The sequence below is a fragment of the Apiospora aurea genome (genome assembly GCF_038362705.1).
Source record: "Apiospora aurea strain CBS 24483 chromosome Unknown utg000003l_segment0_segment0, whole genome shotgun sequence".
Taxonomy (NCBI): domain Eukaryota; kingdom Fungi; phylum Ascomycota; class Sordariomycetes; order Amphisphaeriales; family Apiosporaceae; genus Apiospora; species Apiospora aurea.
This window is the reverse complement of record NW_027117390.1, coordinates 485142-505519: the sequence shown is the minus strand read 5'-3', so window position 1 is coordinate 505519 and position 20378 is coordinate 485142. Positions and strand designations below refer to the sequence as shown.

The 20378-nt window shown below is 56.3% G+C and overlaps 8 protein-coding genes across 8 annotated transcripts; 5 read left to right on the top strand and 3 right to left on the bottom strand.

Annotated features, from left to right (window-relative positions):
- Window positions 1-7: 7 nt before the first annotated feature.
- On the top strand, window positions 8-1555 carry PG986_003992 (uncharacterized protein; the record flags this gene model as incomplete). Its single annotated transcript, XM_066840214.1, has 1 exon — window positions 8-1555. One exon carries the CDS (start codon window positions 8-10, stop codon window positions 1553-1555), a length of 1548 nt encoding a protein of 515 aa, XP_066702841.1.
- Window positions 1556-1860: 305 nt separating this feature from the next.
- On the bottom strand, window positions 1861-3012 carry PG986_003991 (uncharacterized protein; the record flags this gene model as incomplete). Its single annotated transcript, XM_066840213.1, has 1 exon — window positions 1861-3012. The coding sequence occupies one exon, from the start codon at window positions 3010-3012 to the stop codon at window positions 1861-1863; it is 1152 nt and encodes a 383-aa protein (XP_066702840.1).
- A 579-nt stretch (window positions 3013-3591) lies between these two features.
- PG986_003990 (uncharacterized protein) lies at window positions 3592-4965 on the bottom strand (the record flags this gene model as incomplete). Its single annotated transcript, XM_066840212.1, has 1 exon — window positions 3592-4965. One exon carries the CDS (start codon window positions 4963-4965, stop codon window positions 3592-3594), a length of 1374 nt encoding a protein of 457 aa, XP_066702839.1.
- A 2279-nt stretch (window positions 4966-7244) lies between these two features.
- Window positions 7245-7562, top strand: PG986_003989 (amp-binding enzyme; the record flags this gene model as incomplete). Its single annotated transcript, XM_066840211.1, has 2 exons — window positions 7245-7277; window positions 7329-7562. The coding sequence occupies 2 exons, from the start codon at window positions 7245-7247 to the stop codon at window positions 7560-7562; spliced, it is 267 nt and encodes an 88-aa protein (XP_066702838.1).
- A 788-nt stretch (window positions 7563-8350) lies between these two features.
- Window positions 8351-10321, top strand: PG986_003988 (cytochrome P450; the record flags this gene model as incomplete). The annotated part of the gene is made up of 5 exons (XM_066840210.1): window positions 8351-8638; window positions 8718-9116; window positions 9273-9650; window positions 9726-9830; window positions 9851-10321. The coding sequence occupies 5 exons, from the start codon at window positions 8351-8353 to the stop codon at window positions 10319-10321; spliced, it is 1641 nt and encodes a 546-aa protein (XP_066702837.1).
- A 295-nt stretch (window positions 10322-10616) lies between these two features.
- On the bottom strand, window positions 10617-12694 carry PG986_003987 (uncharacterized protein; the record flags this gene model as incomplete). The annotated part of the gene is made up of 4 exons (XM_066840209.1): window positions 10617-11553; window positions 11614-11885; window positions 12161-12277; window positions 12356-12694. The coding sequence occupies 4 exons, from the start codon at window positions 12692-12694 to the stop codon at window positions 10617-10619; spliced, it is 1665 nt and encodes a 554-aa protein (XP_066702836.1).
- A 1706-nt stretch (window positions 12695-14400) lies between these two features.
- On the top strand, window positions 14401-15992 carry PG986_003986 (uncharacterized protein; the record flags this gene model as incomplete). Its single annotated transcript, XM_066840208.1, has 5 exons — window positions 14401-14599; window positions 14713-14840; window positions 14918-15297; window positions 15361-15456; window positions 15554-15992. The coding sequence occupies 5 exons, from the start codon at window positions 14401-14403 to the stop codon at window positions 15990-15992; spliced, it is 1242 nt and encodes a 413-aa protein (XP_066702835.1).
- Window positions 15993-16380: 388 nt separating this feature from the next.
- On the top strand, window positions 16381-19123 carry PG986_003985 (uncharacterized protein; the record flags this gene model as incomplete). The annotated part of the gene is made up of 3 exons (XM_066840207.1): window positions 16381-16805; window positions 16871-17272; window positions 17908-19123. 3 exons carry the CDS (start codon window positions 16381-16383, stop codon window positions 19121-19123), a joined length of 2043 nt encoding a protein of 680 aa, XP_066702834.1.
- Between the last annotated feature and the right edge of the window lie 1255 nt (window positions 19124-20378).

Below are 20378 nucleotides of genomic sequence, written 5' to 3'. Positions count from 1 at the left end.
CATCAAAATGCAGAACCTGCCGTTCGAAGTCGTGGATAGGATTGTCTACTTTCTCCCCACGGGCTTCTTCAGGAACTCCGATGGGACTGAGCGATTTTTACCCTTTACGCCCTACGCCTCCATTTCCACTCTGTTCCTCGAGGCCGTTCAATGCCGTACTTGGCGATACCTATTTATCCAAAGCCCAGAAGACCTCGACCGTTGTGCGCATTACCTCCGCGGGCGCCGTTTGTCCTACCTGCGGCTACTGTCCGTCTCTATCAGCCTCCCCGCCATTGACAAGGCAAAAGCCCAGCGCTCCGAACGGCCTGCCGAAACCAAAGCTGTGAGCCAGGTATTCGGATCGCAGCTGCGCCGATTGTTCAACATTCTGCAAGGGTCTGAGGCGAATGTGCAACTGGAGCTGCGTAAAGTTTTCCACAGGGTCGAGGACGTAGGGCATAACTGGTATCGATATCGTCGCTCGCGCATCACGTTACTTCAAGCTACCGAGTTGCCCATAGTCCACTCAGTGCGCCAGCTATCCTTTGAAACTTGGAGCCGCAGTCCTGACCCACGTGTTCAGCTGGAGATAGCGGCCCGGATGCCCGACCTCGTTACATTGGATCTTGCCGTGGATGGGACCGAACTGCGATACCCCGGAGTCCTTAGACAGGATCGCAAAAGCCTGGCAGACGCTTTGGCCAAATACTCGGAGCAGACGATGCAAATATCTCGTGCTACGCTGGAGATACCCATGGAAGACATAGACATCGACACCACCATGGCCATGCCCAATCTGACGTATCCGCTGGCGTACGATGTGCTCGGTGCTTCTCTGCGCGTCTGGTCGCAGCGATTAACAAGCTTCCGCGTCCACGGCGTCTTCGACGGAGCATTGTTCTGGCCACAGGCCGACGAGGACGCAGCCGTCGGCCGACCCGAATGGCGCAACATGGAAAAGTTCGACGTCCATCTCGACCTGACCACCCCATCTGGGTTGTGGTACTTCATGCCCAAGGGCGACCCCAGCTACGGGAGGCCCCCGCGCAACCCGGCCGAGGATCCCGAGGATATGCCGCCCATCCTCACCGACGACGAAGATGATGGTTCGGCGGACCCATTCGACCGGGAAGCCGAGCTCAAGTATAGGCCTCCCGGGGGCGTGGCAGACGACCTGCACATCCGCAACGCGCCCCAAGAGGGCACGATGGAGCCTCTCTTCGCGGCGTGGGCGCGCGCGCTGGCGTGCATGCCGTCTCTCCGGTCCGCAAGCCTGCGCTTCCGGGTCGAGATACCCATCTGCGACGAGATGAACAACAGGGAGGAGTTCGTGAGCATGGAAGACTGGGAGGTCCTTTACGTGGCGCCGCACGAGCACAACCAGGGTGAGCATTGGTACGCGCAAATGGATACGATGGAGCGCGCCTCCAGGCGCTTGGTCTTCCACAATACGGGCGGCTGGCGGCCGAGGGAGGATACGATGGACCGTCTACTAGAGACGGGGTCGGAAAGCTGGCCGGGTACATCCATGGTGGTTCTGGATGTGGATGACATGGATGACATTGTCAGATAATAATTAGTAGCAGAATGGGAAGGTAGAGATAGGACCCGACGGACCGGCATTTCACGTTATATCAATGAGTCGCATGCTGGCTCGAAGCCGAAGCGACGATGCCCGCTAGGTCTGGCGTTTGGTTCTCGGGTGGTGGACGGGAGGGAGCAGCCCGGTGGTATTATCGTATTAAGGAAGGCACCTTAAAAACTATCGTTTATCCCAAGACAAGGGATCATAAACCATAACGTCATAACTCCCAAACTCCAATAAGAACGCTTGCAGACGCTTGTTCGTTGACATCGTGAAATCTAGCTCTCACAGGATCATGAGATGGGCAGCTCCTCTCCTCCGAGCCACCTCAGCATACCATCCGCACATTCTTGCCAATGAGCATCCATCATGAGATGGTGTCCAGACCCCCGGACAGTCCACATGCGACACGTCTCCAGATCCTCGCCCGCCTCCTTCACCGCCGCCGCATACGCGTACGCGTTGGACAAGACCATGGCGGGCGGGACCAGCTTGTCCACGGACCCGGCGACGCAGAGCACCTTCCGCGCCCCGCCGAGCCCGGACAAGCTGCCGAGGACCCTGCCGGCCTCCCCGAACGGCCACAGCACCGACATGCCCGCCATGGCGCTCTCGTGCTTCGTCTTGCACGTGCGGAGCCACGTGTCCACGACGGCGTCGTCGGTCTCGTCGCTGAAGAAGGCGGCGCGCGCCTGCGTGCGCGTCCGCACGAGGCACCGCTCGCTCAGGATGAAGGGGCGGTGCAGGGCCCCGCTCTCCGCCTCGGCGCGCTCCCAATTCGACAGGACTTCGCGGCCGCTGCCGCTCAGGGGTAGGGAGCCTAGTAGTACCAGTCCCGAGATCTCGGTCGCCTGCTGGTGGTGGCGGCCAATGGCCCCGGACGACAGCATCCACTGCAGCACGCCGCCGCCCAGGGAGTGGCCTACGAGCACGGGCGGTGGCCGTCGTTGTTGTCGACTGCACGATGATGATGATGATGATGATGATGATGATGATGATGATGCGGAGTTCGTGGATGGCGCTGCCGAAGCTGCCGATCCGATTGATGTCGAAGACGTGGAGGATGCTGCTGAGGAAGTCGGTGAGGAAACCGACATCCTCGAGGTCGCTGCCTCTTTCGCCATGTGCGCCAGGACGCAGCGCACGTCCGCGGCCCAGCTGTGCAGGTTGGTGAAGAACATCTTCCGCAGCCACCGTTGCTTTTGCGAGGCACCATGCCCGCGCAGCGACAAGGCGTAGGCCGGGTACCCGTGCTGCGCCAGGTAAGGGAGGAAGTTCATGAAGTCGTTCGCCGAGCAGAAGGTGCCGTGGATGAACAGCAGCGGCGGTTTCAAGCTTGCTGGATCTGGCTCTAATATTGATGCATCTTCAATGGGTAAGCTGTACAGCAACTCCAGGCGCCCGGACGGCCCGTTCAATATGGTTGACTCGCACTGCTGCTGCATCTCTTCTTTGTGGTGATAGCACGCTATCGTGGTGGTAGCCAAGTTGCTTTTGGGATGAATCTAGTTGTGCAACCAGATCTGTGATTTTGGGATCACCTATGGTTATTGCTGGAAACGTACCAACGAATGAATGTACTGCTTAAGACCTTTGGTGACGATGCTAGCGTCGAACGCTGACCGGCCCCGGGGTAAGGAAAGTAAGCTGGCAACGGCGATGATTGGCTACCAGGGCAGTGGTGCCGTCATAGATCGGGCCTGCGCGTCATCGTCATTGTCACCTAATAATAGCCACATAACGAACCGGCATTATCATAAATCTACGCGTATCTATCACATGTTATCTGTTAACCATGATCGCAGCTCCGTAGAATTTCGTGGTCTAGACAAACCGAACCGCCGAGAATGGAGAATAAAGTCTATCACCGCATTAACTCCGAGCCCCTGGATTAAACAAAGTAAGCAAGCAACGTGAGCTAACTAACAGACAAGAAAGATTTCTTTTTTTTAAATAGAAAATTTAGGCGACTTCCAACGACCGATACACCACAGCATATGCAACGAGAATGATAGCGCAATGAATCAGCTATCGAAAATAGGCCCATAGGCGGGAATACCTTGACTTTCCAGGTCGTATACCAATTGTTTAGTCACGGTCTCGTTGCTGATGATGCCTACCGCCTCGGCATTGAACTCGCGGTAAAGCCGCATGGCAATCGGCAGGAGATCCCGCCTGCCGCCCTCGGACGTATCGATGATCTCCGCGTCCGGGTCCAGCCTCCTGACGAGCTCCATGACGCGCGGCCCGTACGTGCGCTCCGGGTTCCGCGTCTGCCAGAGCACCCGCATGGGCGGCCAGCCCTCTTCGTTAATAAAAGCGAGGCAGGGCCCGATGCCCGAGCCCGTGGCGACGAGGACGGTGCGGCGGAACAGCTTCATCACGTACGCGAACCCGAAGACGGGCAGGCCGCGCTTCCACAGGCGGCGCGGCGGGTCCGCGATGACGGACGAGGTCCAGTCCCCGGCCTTGGACACGAGCAGGGAGAACTCGGTCTCGGGCGCGTCGTGCCGGTCCGTGAAGACGGCGAAGCTGTGCCAGTCGCGCAGCGGGTGCTTCGAGACTGACAGGCCCTGGCCGAACACGACGGACGTGTCGTAGTTGAAATGGAGCCGGACCGCGTGGCTCGACAGCGGCTCCGGGTCCACCTCGACGCGCCGCAGCAGGAGCCAGGGGTGGATGATGGCCGCCGTCGAGGCCAGATGCATCCAGAACGCCGGCAAGGTCACCAGGAACATGCCCATGGACGGGCCCTCTGCCGCCGCCACGATGAGTAGGAGGGCCCAGACGAGCGCGATGGTGGCCCAGGCCGAGAAGCGGTGGGTGAGCTCGAACCAGTCATGTCGGATGATGCGGAACTTTGGAACGGACACCAGGATCATGGACGTGAGGAGGATGAGCACGGCGTAGGCAATGACAAGGACGGCCGTCGAGGTCGGGGACGGCACGAAATCCTTGGTGTAGTAGACGATGAAGCCTAGATACCACACGTAGGCCGCAATGCCGCAGCCGCTGTGGACGCCGCCTAAGTGGAAGATCTTGCAGGCGAGGTGGCGGAGTCGGAGGGGCGCAGAGTGAGGGACCAGACACAGTACGCCGAACAAGAAGTTGACCACGAGCGGCGTGCGGGCAAGACCGGAGGCGAGGAGGTTGGCTGACACGGCATCCAGGAGGATTAGGGGGCTGGGGCCTCGCACAGCCACCACGACGAAGGCCGCGACGTTGCCGAGGAACGCCAGAGAGAAGAGACGGCGGTAGGTGTTGAAGATCCTGTATCGAAGGAAGGCCAACGGCTTTGGGGTCGGCGAAGCTGGCTTGCTAGGTGCCGCATCGTCTGCCACGGAGGCGGCTGCCCATTCCTTTGCATGGTCTGCTGCAGGTGTTCTAGCCAAAGACATGGTCGAATCGGCATGGTCCGGGGTTGACATATTGGCTGGCTTATAAGATATGGCGTAATTGTTTTTAAAGTCTGGGGGGGGTATTAGGGTGTAATACCTCCTCTTTAAGTCGACATATATTAGATTTGTTCGGTTTCAAGTTACTTGCTTCTGCTCGCCTGCGCTGGTATCCAAAAGTAAAAGAACCAAAAAAAAAGGAAAAAAAAAAAAGTCAATAAGGTATAGCGTTTCAATATGCTATGGAAAAGAGAAACGCAATCACGCCAGGTAGGCAGAACACTTTATACAGCTTTTAACACTCTATCAAAGCCAACAATAGGTGTCTGAAGCATGTCAGCACTTGGCATTCTAGGCGTCTTCTGCGTGTAGTACAGCATGTGAGATAAGATCGCAACAGGCCATCATACAAACCACCTTGAAAGCCACCGTGCCAGCCATGCAGCGGGACCCTCGTACTTGCAGCAAGTCGGGCCCAGGCGCGGCTTCGTGTTTTCTGCATGATATATTCTATCCCGGGCCATCCGCCCACTGGAAAGGACAGTATATCGGTCTAAGCAGGTGTCGCACGTAAAAGTAGAGCTTCACGAGGGCGTACGGCCATAGTGGTATATGTACTTAATGCGATACACCACCTAAATTCGACCAAGGTCCGGCGCCAGCTTAATGGAATTTAAAGAATGACAAACGTACGTATTATCACTCGAACATCTTACGAAAACGCCACTAAGGGCTTGTAAGTATCGCGCGTAAAAATGAAACTCCACTAGAGCGTACGGTAATAGTGGCATATATACTCCATGCGATAGCAGGCCGACCAATTTTTGGCATTCTCCGGAGGCTGTGAATGCTGTGAATAAGGCCTCTACCTCAGTCAAAAGGAATGAATATATGTTGCAACGTTTCTAGAGGTATCGGAGGTATTGGTTATAATATTATCCTTTTGTGTTTATGTGTTTGAGGCTAATATGTTCTGTGTGAACAAATCTTCTTTACGTTTTTGTTCCTGATGAAACGATCGGATTAGAAATCAATGAAGCATTATCAATCAATGATTTAAAATTCCCCTAACATGAAATAGATCAGAGGAGTGGGAACGATCTCTTCCTCAATTAGACTGTACATACTCCATGGAAAGCCAGCACGTACCTTTGGCGCGCAAGAGGATGAGGTCCTGGGAAGCAGAGAACCGGGGTCCGGATACATTTCTTGGTTATTCTACCATGGTTCGAGAAACAAACTGAAACTGCTGGATGCCAACATCCAGAAAGTTTAGTTGCTGCGCAAAATGCTGTCTGGCGGACTGACTGGGACGGAGTTCGCATTCGCAAACAAGAAACAACGTAATCATGTCGCCAGTCCTACTCCTTTTTCCTTTTCTGGACGTTCGCTGACGAAAGGATCATTTTCGGGTTCTAATATCTGTACGCGACGCTTATCGCCCCATCATCTCTGGGGGCTTAGCACGTGGCGTGAATTCCGCCTTCAAGTTTGAGGAGCTGGACCACCTTGTGCGACAGTCAGAAGCCAACATCATCATCGCCACGCCGAACTAATTGCCATCGTGCTGGATGTGGCCGCCGCAAATGAGGTCCCGACAGACCGTAGTTTCTTCATTAATGACTTGAATAGGCCATTGAACTTCATCACCCATCCACACTATCAAGTTGATGACCCAGATTCAATTGGCGATGATCTATGTAAGCATCAGGATACCAAGATCTCCACCGACCTGCCCAAGCTGGCCATGCTCTCGCACCACAAACTCATCATTCAGTACCACACCATCTACCAAGAGGTGCCTTACGACTTCGTCCGCGTGCTTTGCCTGCTCGCCGACGTGGGCTGGATGGTCCCGGGATAAGGTGCCAAGCTCGTGGACCCCGTGAGCGTCCTCCAAGTCGCGGCCGAGGACCGCGTCCCCGCCGAGCCGCTGATGCGATTATACAACTTTAAGATGGGATACAAATGCACGGAGACTCCGCAGGTACCGAGTGGTTAGTGGTTCCCCACGGTTGATCTGGCGCTCATCGAGGGCGGCAAAACTTACGTGTTGGCGCGCAACAAAGAGCTGCTCAAGACCAGGGGGTGAGTAGTTCGACGCGCCTCGAGTTCCTGATTCTTCATCACCAACTTCCGAATATTGCAAAAGAATAACTTTTTTTCACTTGGTTATGTCACCGGCGGGACGTGGTCAATATGTTTTAAAATGGCAAGATGTGGCGGGGGCGATTATTGATGCCGCCATACAGCAGAACCCCGACATTAGCGAGTGCGCCATCATGGGCGTGATGTCGGACGACGGCACGACGAAAGTACCTCGTGCTTATGTAATGCGGAAGTAGGGCCTACTACTGCTTTCCAAGAAGCCCGTATCGGGAGATGATGTCTACAACATGGTGGCCGGCTCCCTGGCGACCTACAAGCTTCTGAGAAGGGGTGTGCTGTTCGTCGACGCCATCCCGCGTACGGCCGGCGGCAAGACACGGCACTTTGCCCTGGTGCAGGCGAAGGCACCCGATGATACCGCCAAAGCTATGGGGAGACCATCTCCTTTTGCGTTGTACAAGGCCGTTAAGATACGTTACATCGACAATTAGTGACATGTTTAGTTAGGATGCGGTCGCAGTGTCTCTAAAAGTAGATATGGGATACAGCAATGATCGTTACACAGAAGGAACGTTACTTGAGCGGGTAGCACAACATTAGCCGCCAATTCAGCCCCCTTTTGGGTTATTTCTATCCATCGTCCGCACCCTTCATCAGCTGGCTCGATTCGGTCTCAGCCCCAGCATCAATCAAGCCCATGTCGACAGGGTGTCATGAGAACATATTTTCAACGGTGCCGAGGCATTTCAACATCAGCCTACGTAATATGTCCGCGCACACTGTAGAGGAAACGAGCGGAATCACCCGACTCCTGGAGGAAACACGCCAGCCGTTTGAGCGTGGCTTGGTTTGTTCTCTTTCCGAATACGCGAGTTTTGCTTGCACGAAATCAGGGGACGCGTCCGCCGCGACCACTCTAAACAACCCGAGAAATGGCGTGCATGGATGTCGTTTTAAACTATTTCGCCCCGCGTCATGCCACCGTGGAGCTTCTTCGCCGGCGCACGTCCCGAGATCGTGGCCAAACACGACGTCGCCTGATGTTAGAAAGCGGCTAATGCGGAGTATCCACAAGGTTCATCCCTGCGTCCCAAAGTCTATTAGCCGTTCACTGTTCTTCGCGACATGTGGCGCCGCGGCATGTTTGCGTACTTTGTTTCCCGATGGAGGCCGGGGCCAAGTATTGCCACTGGAATGGCGACACAGATAAATAAAGGTCGGACGCCAGGCGGCATTCGTCTCCGTAAGCAGACTACCCGTATTGCAAACGACCGACAACATGGAGAACAAATTACCAAGAAAATGGACGAATTCCCTGATGAGGTTCGGTTTCAAGGCTGCCGACACTCTGACCATTCTATGGAGGCTGCTTCCCAAGGCGCTGGTCACCGGCATGCTTTCCGCATGGCTCATCTCACATGTTACTCCGCCCACTACTAATTTTATGCTACGTGGGGTCTACCCCTATCTCTGGTCGGTCACCTTGGTCTTCGCCGTCCTGGGCTTTGATGCGTTGGTGATTTACCCCCGGATGCGAGACCCGCTCCGGACCCTTTCTAATACCTCAGTGAGTAACCCGAAGTAGATGACATTTTACCCCGTCGATGGTTGACTGACCACATTTCCCTCTTTTGTCGTCTACTTAGAGATGTGCTACTATGATGGTCGAGTCGCCTCGCGGCAAGTCCGCCCTGGAGGCTATGAAAGACTACCCGGACGCCCCGCTGATCCGCGTCGAGGGCCGCTACGTGGTCCTGGCCGCCGGCCACGACGCCCTCCGCGACATCCTCAGCACGCATGCCTCCGACTTCGAGAAGCCCTGGCCCGTCCGGTCGTTCTTGGCCCGTCCGTTGGGCTGGGGCGTCATCGTCCAGGAGGGGTCGCTGCACCACCGCCAGCGCCGGATCCTGAACCCCGCCTTCCACGTCGGGAAAATTCGTATGCTGTACGGGCTGATGTGGTCCAAAGTCTTGATCTTTGCCCAGCAGCTGCAGTTGATATTGGGTGAAGACTCCGCGAAGCGAAGCGAGGACGGCTGGGCTGAGGTGGAGATAGCTGAGTTGGCCAGGTGCGTCTCTTTCTCTTTCTCTCAACCGTCTACATACAGTCAGGGGGGTGGGATCACGATGTTACAGGACGTGTGTCCACCTCGCACCCCTATATCAACGTACTAACGAAATCCATGGTGTCCGTGATTCCAGCCGCCTCACACTCGACATCATCGGCCCCGCCGCCATGGGGCGGGACTTCCAGTCCCTGACCAGCCACGAGAGCAACATCTCGGACGCCTACCTGGAGCTGCTGCGCCCTCCTTCGGCCGCATGATCTTCGCCGGCCTCAACTTCACGCTGCCCCAGTGGGTCGTGCGGCTGCTGCCGCTCAGCTCGAACCGCATCCTGGACGAGATCAGCGCCTTCCTGAAACAGACGTGCGGCGAGATCCTCGACGGCAAGAAGCGCGAGATCGCCGAGGGGAAGAACACACTGCCGGACTACAGCATCCTCAAGCGGATCATCGAGGCGGACGGGCTGTCGGACGACGAGATCAAGGATCAGATGCTGACATTCTTGGCTGCCGGGGTTAGTCTCTACTTTTTCCCTCCTCCCTTTCTCATACTTCTACAGATAAGCATGGTTAATTCACGTGAAAAATAGCATGAGACTACGGCGGGCGCCCTGACCTGGGCATGCTACCTCTGCGCCACGAACCCCGAAATCCAGCGCAAGCTGCGCGCCGAGATCCACTCCCGGCTAGAGTACGTCGGCGGCCGACCCCCGAGGGCGTCGACTGGGACGTGCTCGAATCGATGCCGTACCTGAACGGCTTCTGCGAGGAAGTGCTGCGCCTGTACCCGACCGTCCCCGTGACGGTCCGAGAAGCGCAGCGCGAGACCACGGTGGCCGGATACCGGGTTCCCCAACGGACTCTGTTCATGATCGTGCCCTACGCGACGAACCGCAACCCGTGCGCGTGGGGCGCCGACGCCGACGCGGTCGTGCCCGAGCGCTGGATCGATACGGACCCCGCCACCGGCGTCACGCGCCCGAACAAGACGGGCGGCACCACGAGCAACTTTGCCAGCCTCACGTTCCTGCACGGGCCCCGCGCCTGCATCGGGCAGGACTTCGCCAAGGCGGAGCTGCGGTGCGCCGTCGCGGGGCTGGTCGGCGGGTTCGAGGTCCGGCTCCGGAAGGACCAGGAGGAGCCGCGGATTTCGGGCGTGATTACGGCGAAGGCGGAGGGGGCATGAGATTGCTCTTCAGGAAGGTTGTGGACGTAGAGGGGGCGGATGCGTAATAGTTGGAAGGAACACCGGGCCATGACGAGCGGTGAAAACGCTGGTATTATCAACGGTGGAAAATAAGGGGGCGGGGTAGGAAGGGCGAATTGATTTGGCTGGGTGAAGTGGTCTTTGGGGATTCAGGTAATTATGCACCCATCCATCGGGTTTACATGTATCAATAATTATAAGTTTCTAGCTTTGGGTATCTTTTATCGCCGAATGTCTAATAACATCAACCAAAGAAACCACTCTGTCCCCCCCTTTATCTCCACCCGTAGCCACTCCGGTTGCTGATCTTGAAGCCCATAGGGGACCGCGTCTGGAACACGCCCGCCGGGTCGTACTTGGCCGCCGCGTCCACGATCTTGGCCACGTTGGCCTCGCCATAGCTGGTGAGCGGGTCCTGGTACTCGTACGCGTAGTTGACGTACTGCCACTGGACGGCCGCGTCCACGCTCTGCGCGAACGCCATGACGCCGTCGCTCCACTTGCGCATCTGCTCGCGCGCGACGCGCTCCTGGTCCGCACCGTTGACGGCCAGGGTGAAGAGCAGCATGATGACGTTGTCGGGCTCGCGATCGAGGCCCAGCACGTTGCCGCCGCGCTCCTCGCTGTGCTGGCTGAAGATCGTCGGGATCGACTGGAACATGGCCTGCGTGACGAAGTCGCCGTCGGGCGACTGCGCCGCCATGAAGGCGCACAGCTCGTCGTGCAGCTCGAGCACCTTCTCGTAGACGCGCCGGTCGTTCTTGATGGTGCCCGTCCACCAGATGTCGCGGTAGCCCGCCGGCTGTTCGAGCTCGTCCGTGAGCTCCTTGTGCGTCGCGGTGCGGATCGTGTTGGCCAGCTGGCTCTCCTTGGGCGCCATGCCCAGGAACGGGCTGAGCCCGGCGGGGCTGTCGTGGCCCTCGGTGTCGACCAGGCTGGTGATGATGATGGTGTCCTTGAGCGCGGGCTGGTAGGACCAGAAGATGATGGCCGAGTCGTTGAGGTTGTCGTTGTGCGCGTCGACCCACGCGACATGGGCGTCGATGGCGGCCTCCGTGGCGGTCTTGTTCCACTGGACCACGCCGCCCCAGAGCTTGGGCGCCTCGAAGGCCTGCATGTCGAAGCGGGTGACGATGCCGAAGTTGGACTGGCCGCCCTTCATGGCTTGGTACAGGTCCGAGTTATCGGAGGCATTGGCGTCGATGATGGTACTGTGCGGAGAGTCAGTCTTCTGCGTCGCGTCCCAGTTCATACATATGGCAGCCACCTACCCATTGGCAAGGACGACCTCAAAGTTCACGACATTGTCGCAGGCGAACCCCTTTCGGGCCGAGTAGAAGGAGTTGCCGCCGCCGTTGAGGAAACCAGCGACGCCGACGGTGGAAGCTCTGCCACCGGGCACGGTCATGCCATGGGGCTCTAGCGCTCCGTAGACTCCACCCCATCGAGATCCTGGGGAGATGCGGGCCACCTTGTTCTCCGCATCGTAGACGGTGCCGTCTATCAAACCCAAGTCGATGGTCACGCCATCCTCAACTACACCCTTTGTAAGCGGACTGGATGTTAAACAGGGTCATGGTGCATGGTGCCTACTATTGTTTGCGGGCCAGATGAAATGGCCACCACTGCGGACTGCAAATTCGCAGGATGTCTCTTTCACCAAGGTCGTCACGGCCAGGGCGACCTCCTCAGGTGTTGTGGGTTGGACCTACATACGCCGAATGGTTAGACGAGTAACTGCTAGTAATCACGACGCGGCAAGATACACATGGGCGTAGACATGTAGCCAAGCACATATGTATATAGCGAGGGACTTACAATACACCAGGGCGTCAATTGGGACGTGATGGACCAGTACGTCTTCGTCCGGTTCTCGTAGGTCTCAGAACCTGGTTTAAGGACGTTGGCGAGACCGGCCTTCTCCAGCTTGGCGCACTTGTCGAGGATGTCAGCAGGACAGGTCGGTAGGGCTTTTGCAGCAGCAAACAAGTGCGAGGCAGGTGGACGACTTACGCAGCCGCATGCACTGTTTGGCAAGCCCGACGCGGGGAAGCGAGAGCCGCCGCCGCCAAGGCCGCGGCAGGGGTCGATCTCGAAAACTTCATCTTTTCTTTGCTTGGCGGGGTGTAGATGGATCGACTCCGGCGAGGCAGCAAAAAACTTGTCCAAAGCGTGTGGGAATGCTACCGGCAAAGGGAGAGATGAAACACAAACTCTTGAGTTTGGACCTCCTCTCTTGTTCTCCGGGGATGGAGTGCCTTTTTCTACTGTTCTGCCGACGGGCGGCGCAGTGCAGCAGTCGAGGCTGCACTTCTCGTTAGTCTCGCCACCAGCGAGATCTACAGGGCTCATTACCAGGCTTCGGTCAAGTGCTTACATGGAAGACGGCCCCTCACTCCACTGAATCAGCGGAATGGCTCATGCAGGTGTTCCGTTACAGTTAGCATCATTTCCAGCATTGCGTCCTGGGCACCGCCTTTTGGGCGGGTGCCACGCGAATGCTGTATTCCCCTCTCGATTTGAACTGTTTTATACGGTGTACGCATATGCAGTCGGCAGTTCTGTGAAGAACAAGTATTCCACGTCACACAGTCATGTCTAGACGCACCTGCGGCAAATCTAGGTAACTATCTGCTGAACATGAGTAGACTTTTCTTCGTGAATTCTTAGCATGCGGCGCGTACAGGCTGATGATATAGGTCTGCCGCCCTTGGGGCCCATCTGCGCTGGCCACGCAGAAGAAATCAAGGTGCGGTTTGCGCCAGGCCCAGTAACCCAGGAGCGGTATGCGGAGTAAAGATAAGAGTGCAATCTTGACTGACGGAACCCCTAAAGTCACTGCATTGCTATTATTAAGACAGATATAAGAGGCTTCAAACGTGGTAGTAGAGCGGAAGCAAGGGTGCAGAGGGGATGTTCAGTCAAAATTGCCCAATGGGGCCATTGAACCTGACCAGGATCTAGGGTTACGACTCATGCACCCTGGTTCTTTCTGCCACCCTGCCAAATACGTGTCAGTGCCATCTCCGCATCGTGCGGTCCGGGCCCATGGGGGCTCCTCGGCTAAGCCAATGCGTATAGAGGATTATGTAACCCTGCCATCGACGTGATATGCTGCGCCGCAGAGACAAGGGGTGAAAACCCTGATCCTCCGCCCTCATCCCCATGCGCATAGATCGAACCGCTTGTGAGGTAGAAAAACATGTTTCATCGTTGTATTTTAGAGTTTTCCTGTCTGCGCCTCGACATCGTAACGGACCAAATATTTGTAAGATCGGTTCGGTGCAACAGCCGATGTGATATGCGATATAGAGTGGATGGAAAGTGCACACCCCTAAAACAACAGCCCCAGAATGGCAATAGGACATGGAGGCCATGAAGCGGAAATCAAGGCAAGGATATCCCACGCCAACTTTCTACTAATCTAGGCCAATGGTCTTTGGTGGCATTGGTGAACCCCCTGTATTACCAAATACTTGATTATGAGTAATCTTGCTAGCCCCGATGACCGGTTGTGTACGCCGTCAAGGGGCGAAAATAAAAGAGGGAAAAGAGAAAAAGAGAAAAGAGGTGGGAAGCCAAAATCAAGACGTCGAGATTTTATTGTGAGCTGCGCTTCCACCGCCCGCCAGCAGGCTCGGCATTGGTGTATCGGAGAGGAGATCGCCGCCTCCGGCCTACCCCTGGCCATACCGCGTCTCGATATGTCGTAGCACGGAAAGGGCCAAACAGCGCAGGACAGAAGATCCTGCCCAAACGCGACGGGCCGAGCGCACCCTTTAGGCACTAGCCTTTAACTTTAATGCCACTTTGTACAGGTATATGCACCGAAGCCGGCAGGGGTGTGTCGGGTGTTCCTCCGGCATTGCGCGCATGTTTCGTTCGGATGTGAATCAGTGCGACGCTGGCCGCCGCCTGAGCGTAATGCAACCGAAGGATACCAAAGATATATACCCAATGCGTATTCCAGAAGCCATCTGTCGGTTCAACACATGCTGCACGTAGATCGGTTTCTCCTTTTTTTCCTTTTCTTCTTTCCTTTCCAGTGCGCGCGCAACATGCCGTTCGACGTCAATGGCACCATCACCATCCTCCCGCCGCCTCCGGGGTATGTGGTCAACTTCGCCGATCCTCCCCAGGAAGGGGTCATGGTAATGTGGACCGTCTGCATCGTCGAGAACATTTTGGCGGTTTTGTTCCTCGCCCAGCGCCTCTACACCAAGATATTCCTCGTGGGAAAATTCCAGGCAGAAGATGGTAGATATGCCCGCCCTACGCTCTAGACGAGAGGAAAACGATAAAAGCCCTACCGCATAGCCACAAGAGAGGCATGCATTGAAACGTGCTAACGCATTCTTCAATTTCGTTAGCTACGGTTATCCTCGCCTGGCTGAGCTCGATTGCAACTCAGGGGCATCTGTTGCACCTCTATTACATCAAGGCCGTGGGCGTGCACGCCTTCGAGATGTCCATTGAGAGATACATCGTCTTTTCCAAGGTACGGGAATTTCACCAGCAGGCAGGGCGTTTAAGGATGATGTATCGTTGCTAACAACGACGTACCCATCTACTCAGATAATCTTCTCGGCCCCGCTCATCTACACCGTCACCGTCGGCGCGGCCAAGGGGACCTTGTGCCTATTCTACCGCCGCATCAATCCGGCTTGGTCATTCCAGGTCGGAGTCTGGTTCCTATTCGTCATCTGCGTCGGCTCCTCCGCCGCCGTCTGCTTCAGCCTCCTTTTCGCGTGCAAGCCCTTCCGGGCCAACTGGGATCCCCTGCTGGCCGACACCGCGAAATGCCTCGACCGGCCCGCGATCTACGTGACCACGGCGGCCATCGGCGTCTTCACCGACGTGATGCTGCTCGCCTTCCCCATACCGACCGTCCTGGGCCTCAAGATCAAGACGAAACAGAAGGTTGCATTCATTGGGTTCTTCGTCCTTGGTTCCATGTAAGCCGCCCAACTCTCCGGTGCTTACAAATGAGCCCATGTCACTGACATGGAAAATTCCAGAACCATGATCACGTCGATCGTGCGACTCTTCATCCTCCTCCCGAGCCTTACGAGCGCGGACCAAACCTACGCCTTGACTAGCGGCACCTTGTGGATGTATGTGAAGCCCCTGAGTACTCGCTTACTCGCGCTACTAGCACATGCGAATCCCAATATTCCTTCTTCCACTAACTCCCTCAATCTCTCTTGGTAGCTGCATCGAAGCCAACCTTCTCATCATGTGCTGCTGCCTCCCGACCCTGCGCCAGTTCTTCCGGCACCTGGCCCCGAGCTGGATCGGCGAGAGCAAGGGCGCTTCGTCGGCAGCGGGGGGCGGCTCGACGAGCAAGCTCAACGCGTACGCGCTGCGGACGTTCGGCGGCAGCGGGCCGGCCCGGAAGACGCCCCGGCGCAAGTCGCAGCTCGACAGCATCATGCGCACGCAGGGCACCCGCATCGACGACCTCGACTACGACAAGACCAGCCAGGACGGGACCGGCTGGCGGTCCGACTCCCGCTTCGGCGCCACCACCGACATTCGGGGCGGCCGGAGCGAGGTGTCGTTGGCGGGAGAGGGGGTTGCAGGGGCGACTTTGAGAGTGATAAGGAGATTCTCCGGTCGACGACGGTCAGGGTGGAGAGTTCTCGGTTGAGTCATCATGGGTGATTGGTCATTTCCAGCGTGCGTTTACTGTTCTAGCGTTTAAGAGCCCTAGTAGAATAAATTCCCTCAATCTGTTCGATCTCATGATTTATCTTGAAATTTGAACCAGGCGTTGACTTTTGCGACCAATCACGCCATAATCTGTCGAGTCGCCGCAAGGCAGTCGCCGAGGCTCCCAAGGCAACCAGCGGCATACCCCTGATTGGATCGGTTACCGCAGCGCATGCATCATGCGATTGCAATTGATTTCTGCCTGACGTGAGTGAGGGGTAAGACTATTATCTTTTCCCTTTCGTTATCATCTTCAATCCATATCAGGCAGCCCATCAGAAAGAAAAGACTTGCAATTTTGGACCCTTTCAACGATCACCGCCATCATGGAGGCCCTTGAGGCGATTGGGCTGGCGAGCAACCTCTTGCAGTTCATTGAGCTCGGATTCAAACTCGCGGAGAAAGCGAGAGACATCCACCAATCCAGCTTCGGGAGCACCGAGGAGGATGCCAGTCACCTACGTATTACTACGAGCTTGGAGGCCTCATTCGGCAGACTGACGACATCAACAAGCAAATCACACAACGCACAGGAAGTGGCGATACATGGTACTGCTTCTGAATGTGCAGACGTGGCTCGCCAACTAAGCCAGCTACTTGAGAAGACTCGAGTAAAAGGCCCACGCACCAAGACTAAGGTGTTCAAGGCTACAATCAGAAGCACCTGGAAGACCAGGGAGAAGCAAGATCTGATCACCAGGCTAGATCACGCCCTAAATGGACTAAACACTCAATTGCTACTTCTGACGAGGTAAGGCTTCATTTGTCATCTTCCACTTTCGGCTTTTGCTTAGGAGACTAATCATTCCTGGGCAGATCAGACATCATCACCCACTTGGATAATTCTTTCGAATGGCATACCCTACAGGGGACTCAGCTCAAATCTATCAGCACGCAGGTCAGCTCATTACGGGAAGATCTCAGCAGGAACTGTCACAACACTGCAATTGCCACAGATCTCTGTGAATTATTGGACAAGCCTCGCCAATCGTTGATCAAAGTGCGACAGCACCAGATCCTGGAAAGTCTTCGTTTTGACTTGATGCATGCTCGCGAGGAAGGGATCAGTGAAGCACATGAGGCGACTTACGACTGGATCCTAGCACCGGAAGGACCTTTTGCAACATCTTCTCTCGAGTCTACGAGCAGACGCTTTCAATCGTGGCTCCAGCAGAATGGTGGCATATTCTTTATCATGGGCAAGCCAGGCGCCGGAAAGTCGGTCCTGATGAAAACGATTAGCGGGCATGAGCACTTCTACCGTTTACTCGGCACTCCATCGAATGAATCGCAAATTGTTGTTGCAAAGTTCTTCTTCTGGAACGCTGGAAGCAACCACCAGAAGTCCTTCCAAGGCCTCATCCGGAGCCTACTTCATTCCATTCTATCCCAGGCGCCCGATTTGATACCTACGGTATTCCCGAAGGAGTGGGAGGAAACGAAACAGTTCTCCGGCCAGCCATGGACGGCACACCACGACCAGAAGAAGATCAATGCCGTCTTCGAAGAACTGTTGCACTCGGAGCTTCTCTATCGTGACCGCAAATTGGCTTTTCTTATCGATGGCCTCGACGAATTGGAGGGCGACCATCACCACATGGTGGAACGAATCAGATCCTGGTCAAGTACTGGGGGCGACAATCTCAAGATCTGTGTCTCCAGTAGAGAGTGGAACGTATTCACTGATGGATTCTCGGATTGCGATGGTCTCCAGCTGCAGATGTTAACGCATGACGATATGTTTCGAACCGCCAAAGATACAAGGTCCGCAAGACGCTCAACCCGGCCTTCAGCCGGGGCAACCTACGGGAGTGGTTCCTCGCGCAGTAGCAGACCGCCATCGACGCGCTCAGCATCGTCCCGCGCTACACCGACGTCGACGTCGACTACGCCCCCGAGGACGGGCCACAGGCCCCCTTTTCCGGCGTCACCTCCGTCCAGGTGCCCATCGCGGCCGCCAGCATTGACATGGTCGGCCACTTTGGCTACGGCGTCGACTTCCACACCATCGACACCATGTCGACCAGCAAGTTCGGCAGCGCCGCGAAGCATTCCGCCGACAAGAAGAGGCGGTTCGCTCGGGCTTTCATCCACATGTTCAAGACCACACGCCACGGCCAGCTGAGCCTCGAAGCCGCGTCCATTATTGGGCCCGCCATCGCCCTGAGGCTGCCCCTCCGCGCGGTCAAGGCCATCAAGGGCATCATGGGCCTGTTCTACGACACGACCCGCGACATCGTCGAAGAGCACGAGCGCGCGGCCGCGCAGAGCGAGAAGCCGGCGCAGACGCAAGGCCGCACCGACGTCCTCTCGCTCGCCGTCCGCTCCGGCACGCTCTCCCACGCGGACCTGGTCGAAGAGGGCGTCCACATGACCTCGGCCGGCACCGAGACGCTGATCGGCACGACGACGTGGGCCATGCACCTCCTCTCGCGCCCCCTCGAAGCCCAAGCCCGTCTGCGCGAGGAGATCCGGGCCAAAATCCCCTCGCCCTACGACAAGGCCGCGACCCAATCCGTCTCGCAGGCCGACCTGCGCAAGCTGCCCTACCTCAACGCCGTCATGAACGAGATCCTGCGCTTCCACTCGGTCAACGGCCTCCTGTGGCGCCAGTGCGCCTCGCCGGCCGTGCTCGCCGGCGTGCCCATCCCGCGGGGCACGACCGTGACCTTCTCGCCCTGGGCGCTGAACCGGGACCCGCGGCACTGGGGCGCGGACGCGCCCGTCTTCGACCCGGCGCGCTGGGTCGCGCACCCGGCGACGGGCAGCGCGGACCACGCGTACGCGTTCGCGACGTTTGGCGGCGGCCCGCGGCGCTGCATCGGCGAGGGCTACGCGTGCGACCAGCTGCTCTGCGTGCTCGCGGCGTACGTGGGGCGGTACGAGCTCACGCCGCTGGATCCGCTCGGCGGGACCGACGACGGGACGGAGATTGGGAGCAACTTTGCTTTGACGCTGTTCAAGGTTTACGAGGGGTGGCAGTTGCACGTAAAGAAGATCTCCGGGTGGCAGTTGATCAGTCCAACTGAAGCGATGAATTTGGGAGTTTGCTTGACATCTTTTCAATAGGGGCGTTCTTCTGGGGGCGTCTCGGTTCTTTTTATTAATTTTCTTTCTTTGTCAGTCAGTAAATACTAGATCCCTTCACATTTCATACATATAATCAGCTCTTAATGTGCCCCTTGAGGGATTTGGTCTTCAGCCACATCTGGCGAAGGGGGTCAACACCCATCATTGTCATCTCATTCCAGGTTGAACTGCCAACTGCAAAGCATGGCCCCTAGAAATGATTCCAGCATATAATCACCGACTACAAGGTTTGGCTATTCAGCACGGTATATTAGTGGTTTCTGAAGCCTTGACTTACCACAGGAGTATCAGAATGGCACGTAGAGCGGCCCACCTCCATCGTCATCGAATGGGAACGCGCCATCTTCCGGGGTAAATCATCCGAAAGAACTTCACTCTATGCGCGGTAGAGCAAGGCGGTAGCTGTGTAGTGGCTTCACCGTACCCGAGTGCTAAGGAACTCAAGACATGGATGCTGCTCAAGTACTAGAGGAGCACTGCTCCAGATGCCCCCGAGATCCTGGACTGCCCCTACGGCAACAATTTTGCAGCCCCGGGTCCTCTTCTCCACAGGTCGTTTCGCCCGCCGAAGCCCAGGCCCTGTGCGTACTCGTCCGGAAGCGGGACCCCTTCTATCTCAAGATATTCGGACAGAACCGATTCTAGGGCCTGAAGGCGATCCCCGTGCTGTGCCGCCGGAGCGACGCCGCGTTGTTGAAGATCTATCGGGGTTGGGCTACTATGACACAACAGTGTAGTCCGGCTGACAGGCAATATCCAACAAGATTCTGACAGTTTCTTGATACCAAAATGTATGCAGTATCGTCCAATCAGTCAATGCTCCTAAGGGGATATGGAAAACTCGTGTTCTTATTCGTTTTTGAGTCAGTGCCTTCTACTGGCCAGGGCCGATATGAGTCGGACAGCAAAAGAGCAAAAGAAAAAAGGGAAAAGGAAAGGCTAATAGCCCTCGTGTTAGATCCATGAGTCGGTTCAAGGGATGCAACTAAATGGTTTTTCAGAGACGGGCTTGGATTTGTCTTATCGTGGTAAAGGGGCAAGTTATGTATTACTTTCATGATGGCGGGCGTTTTCTGACCCACGGATATAGCAAAGTGCTTATACGACAAATTCAAAGCGCAATAAAGAACATTCCTCAAAACACTGACCTAACTGTGTACCGTAACAGCAATAATGCCCAACTGCATGGATAAACCAAGACACCCACGCCACCCCAATGGCGAGAATACATGTG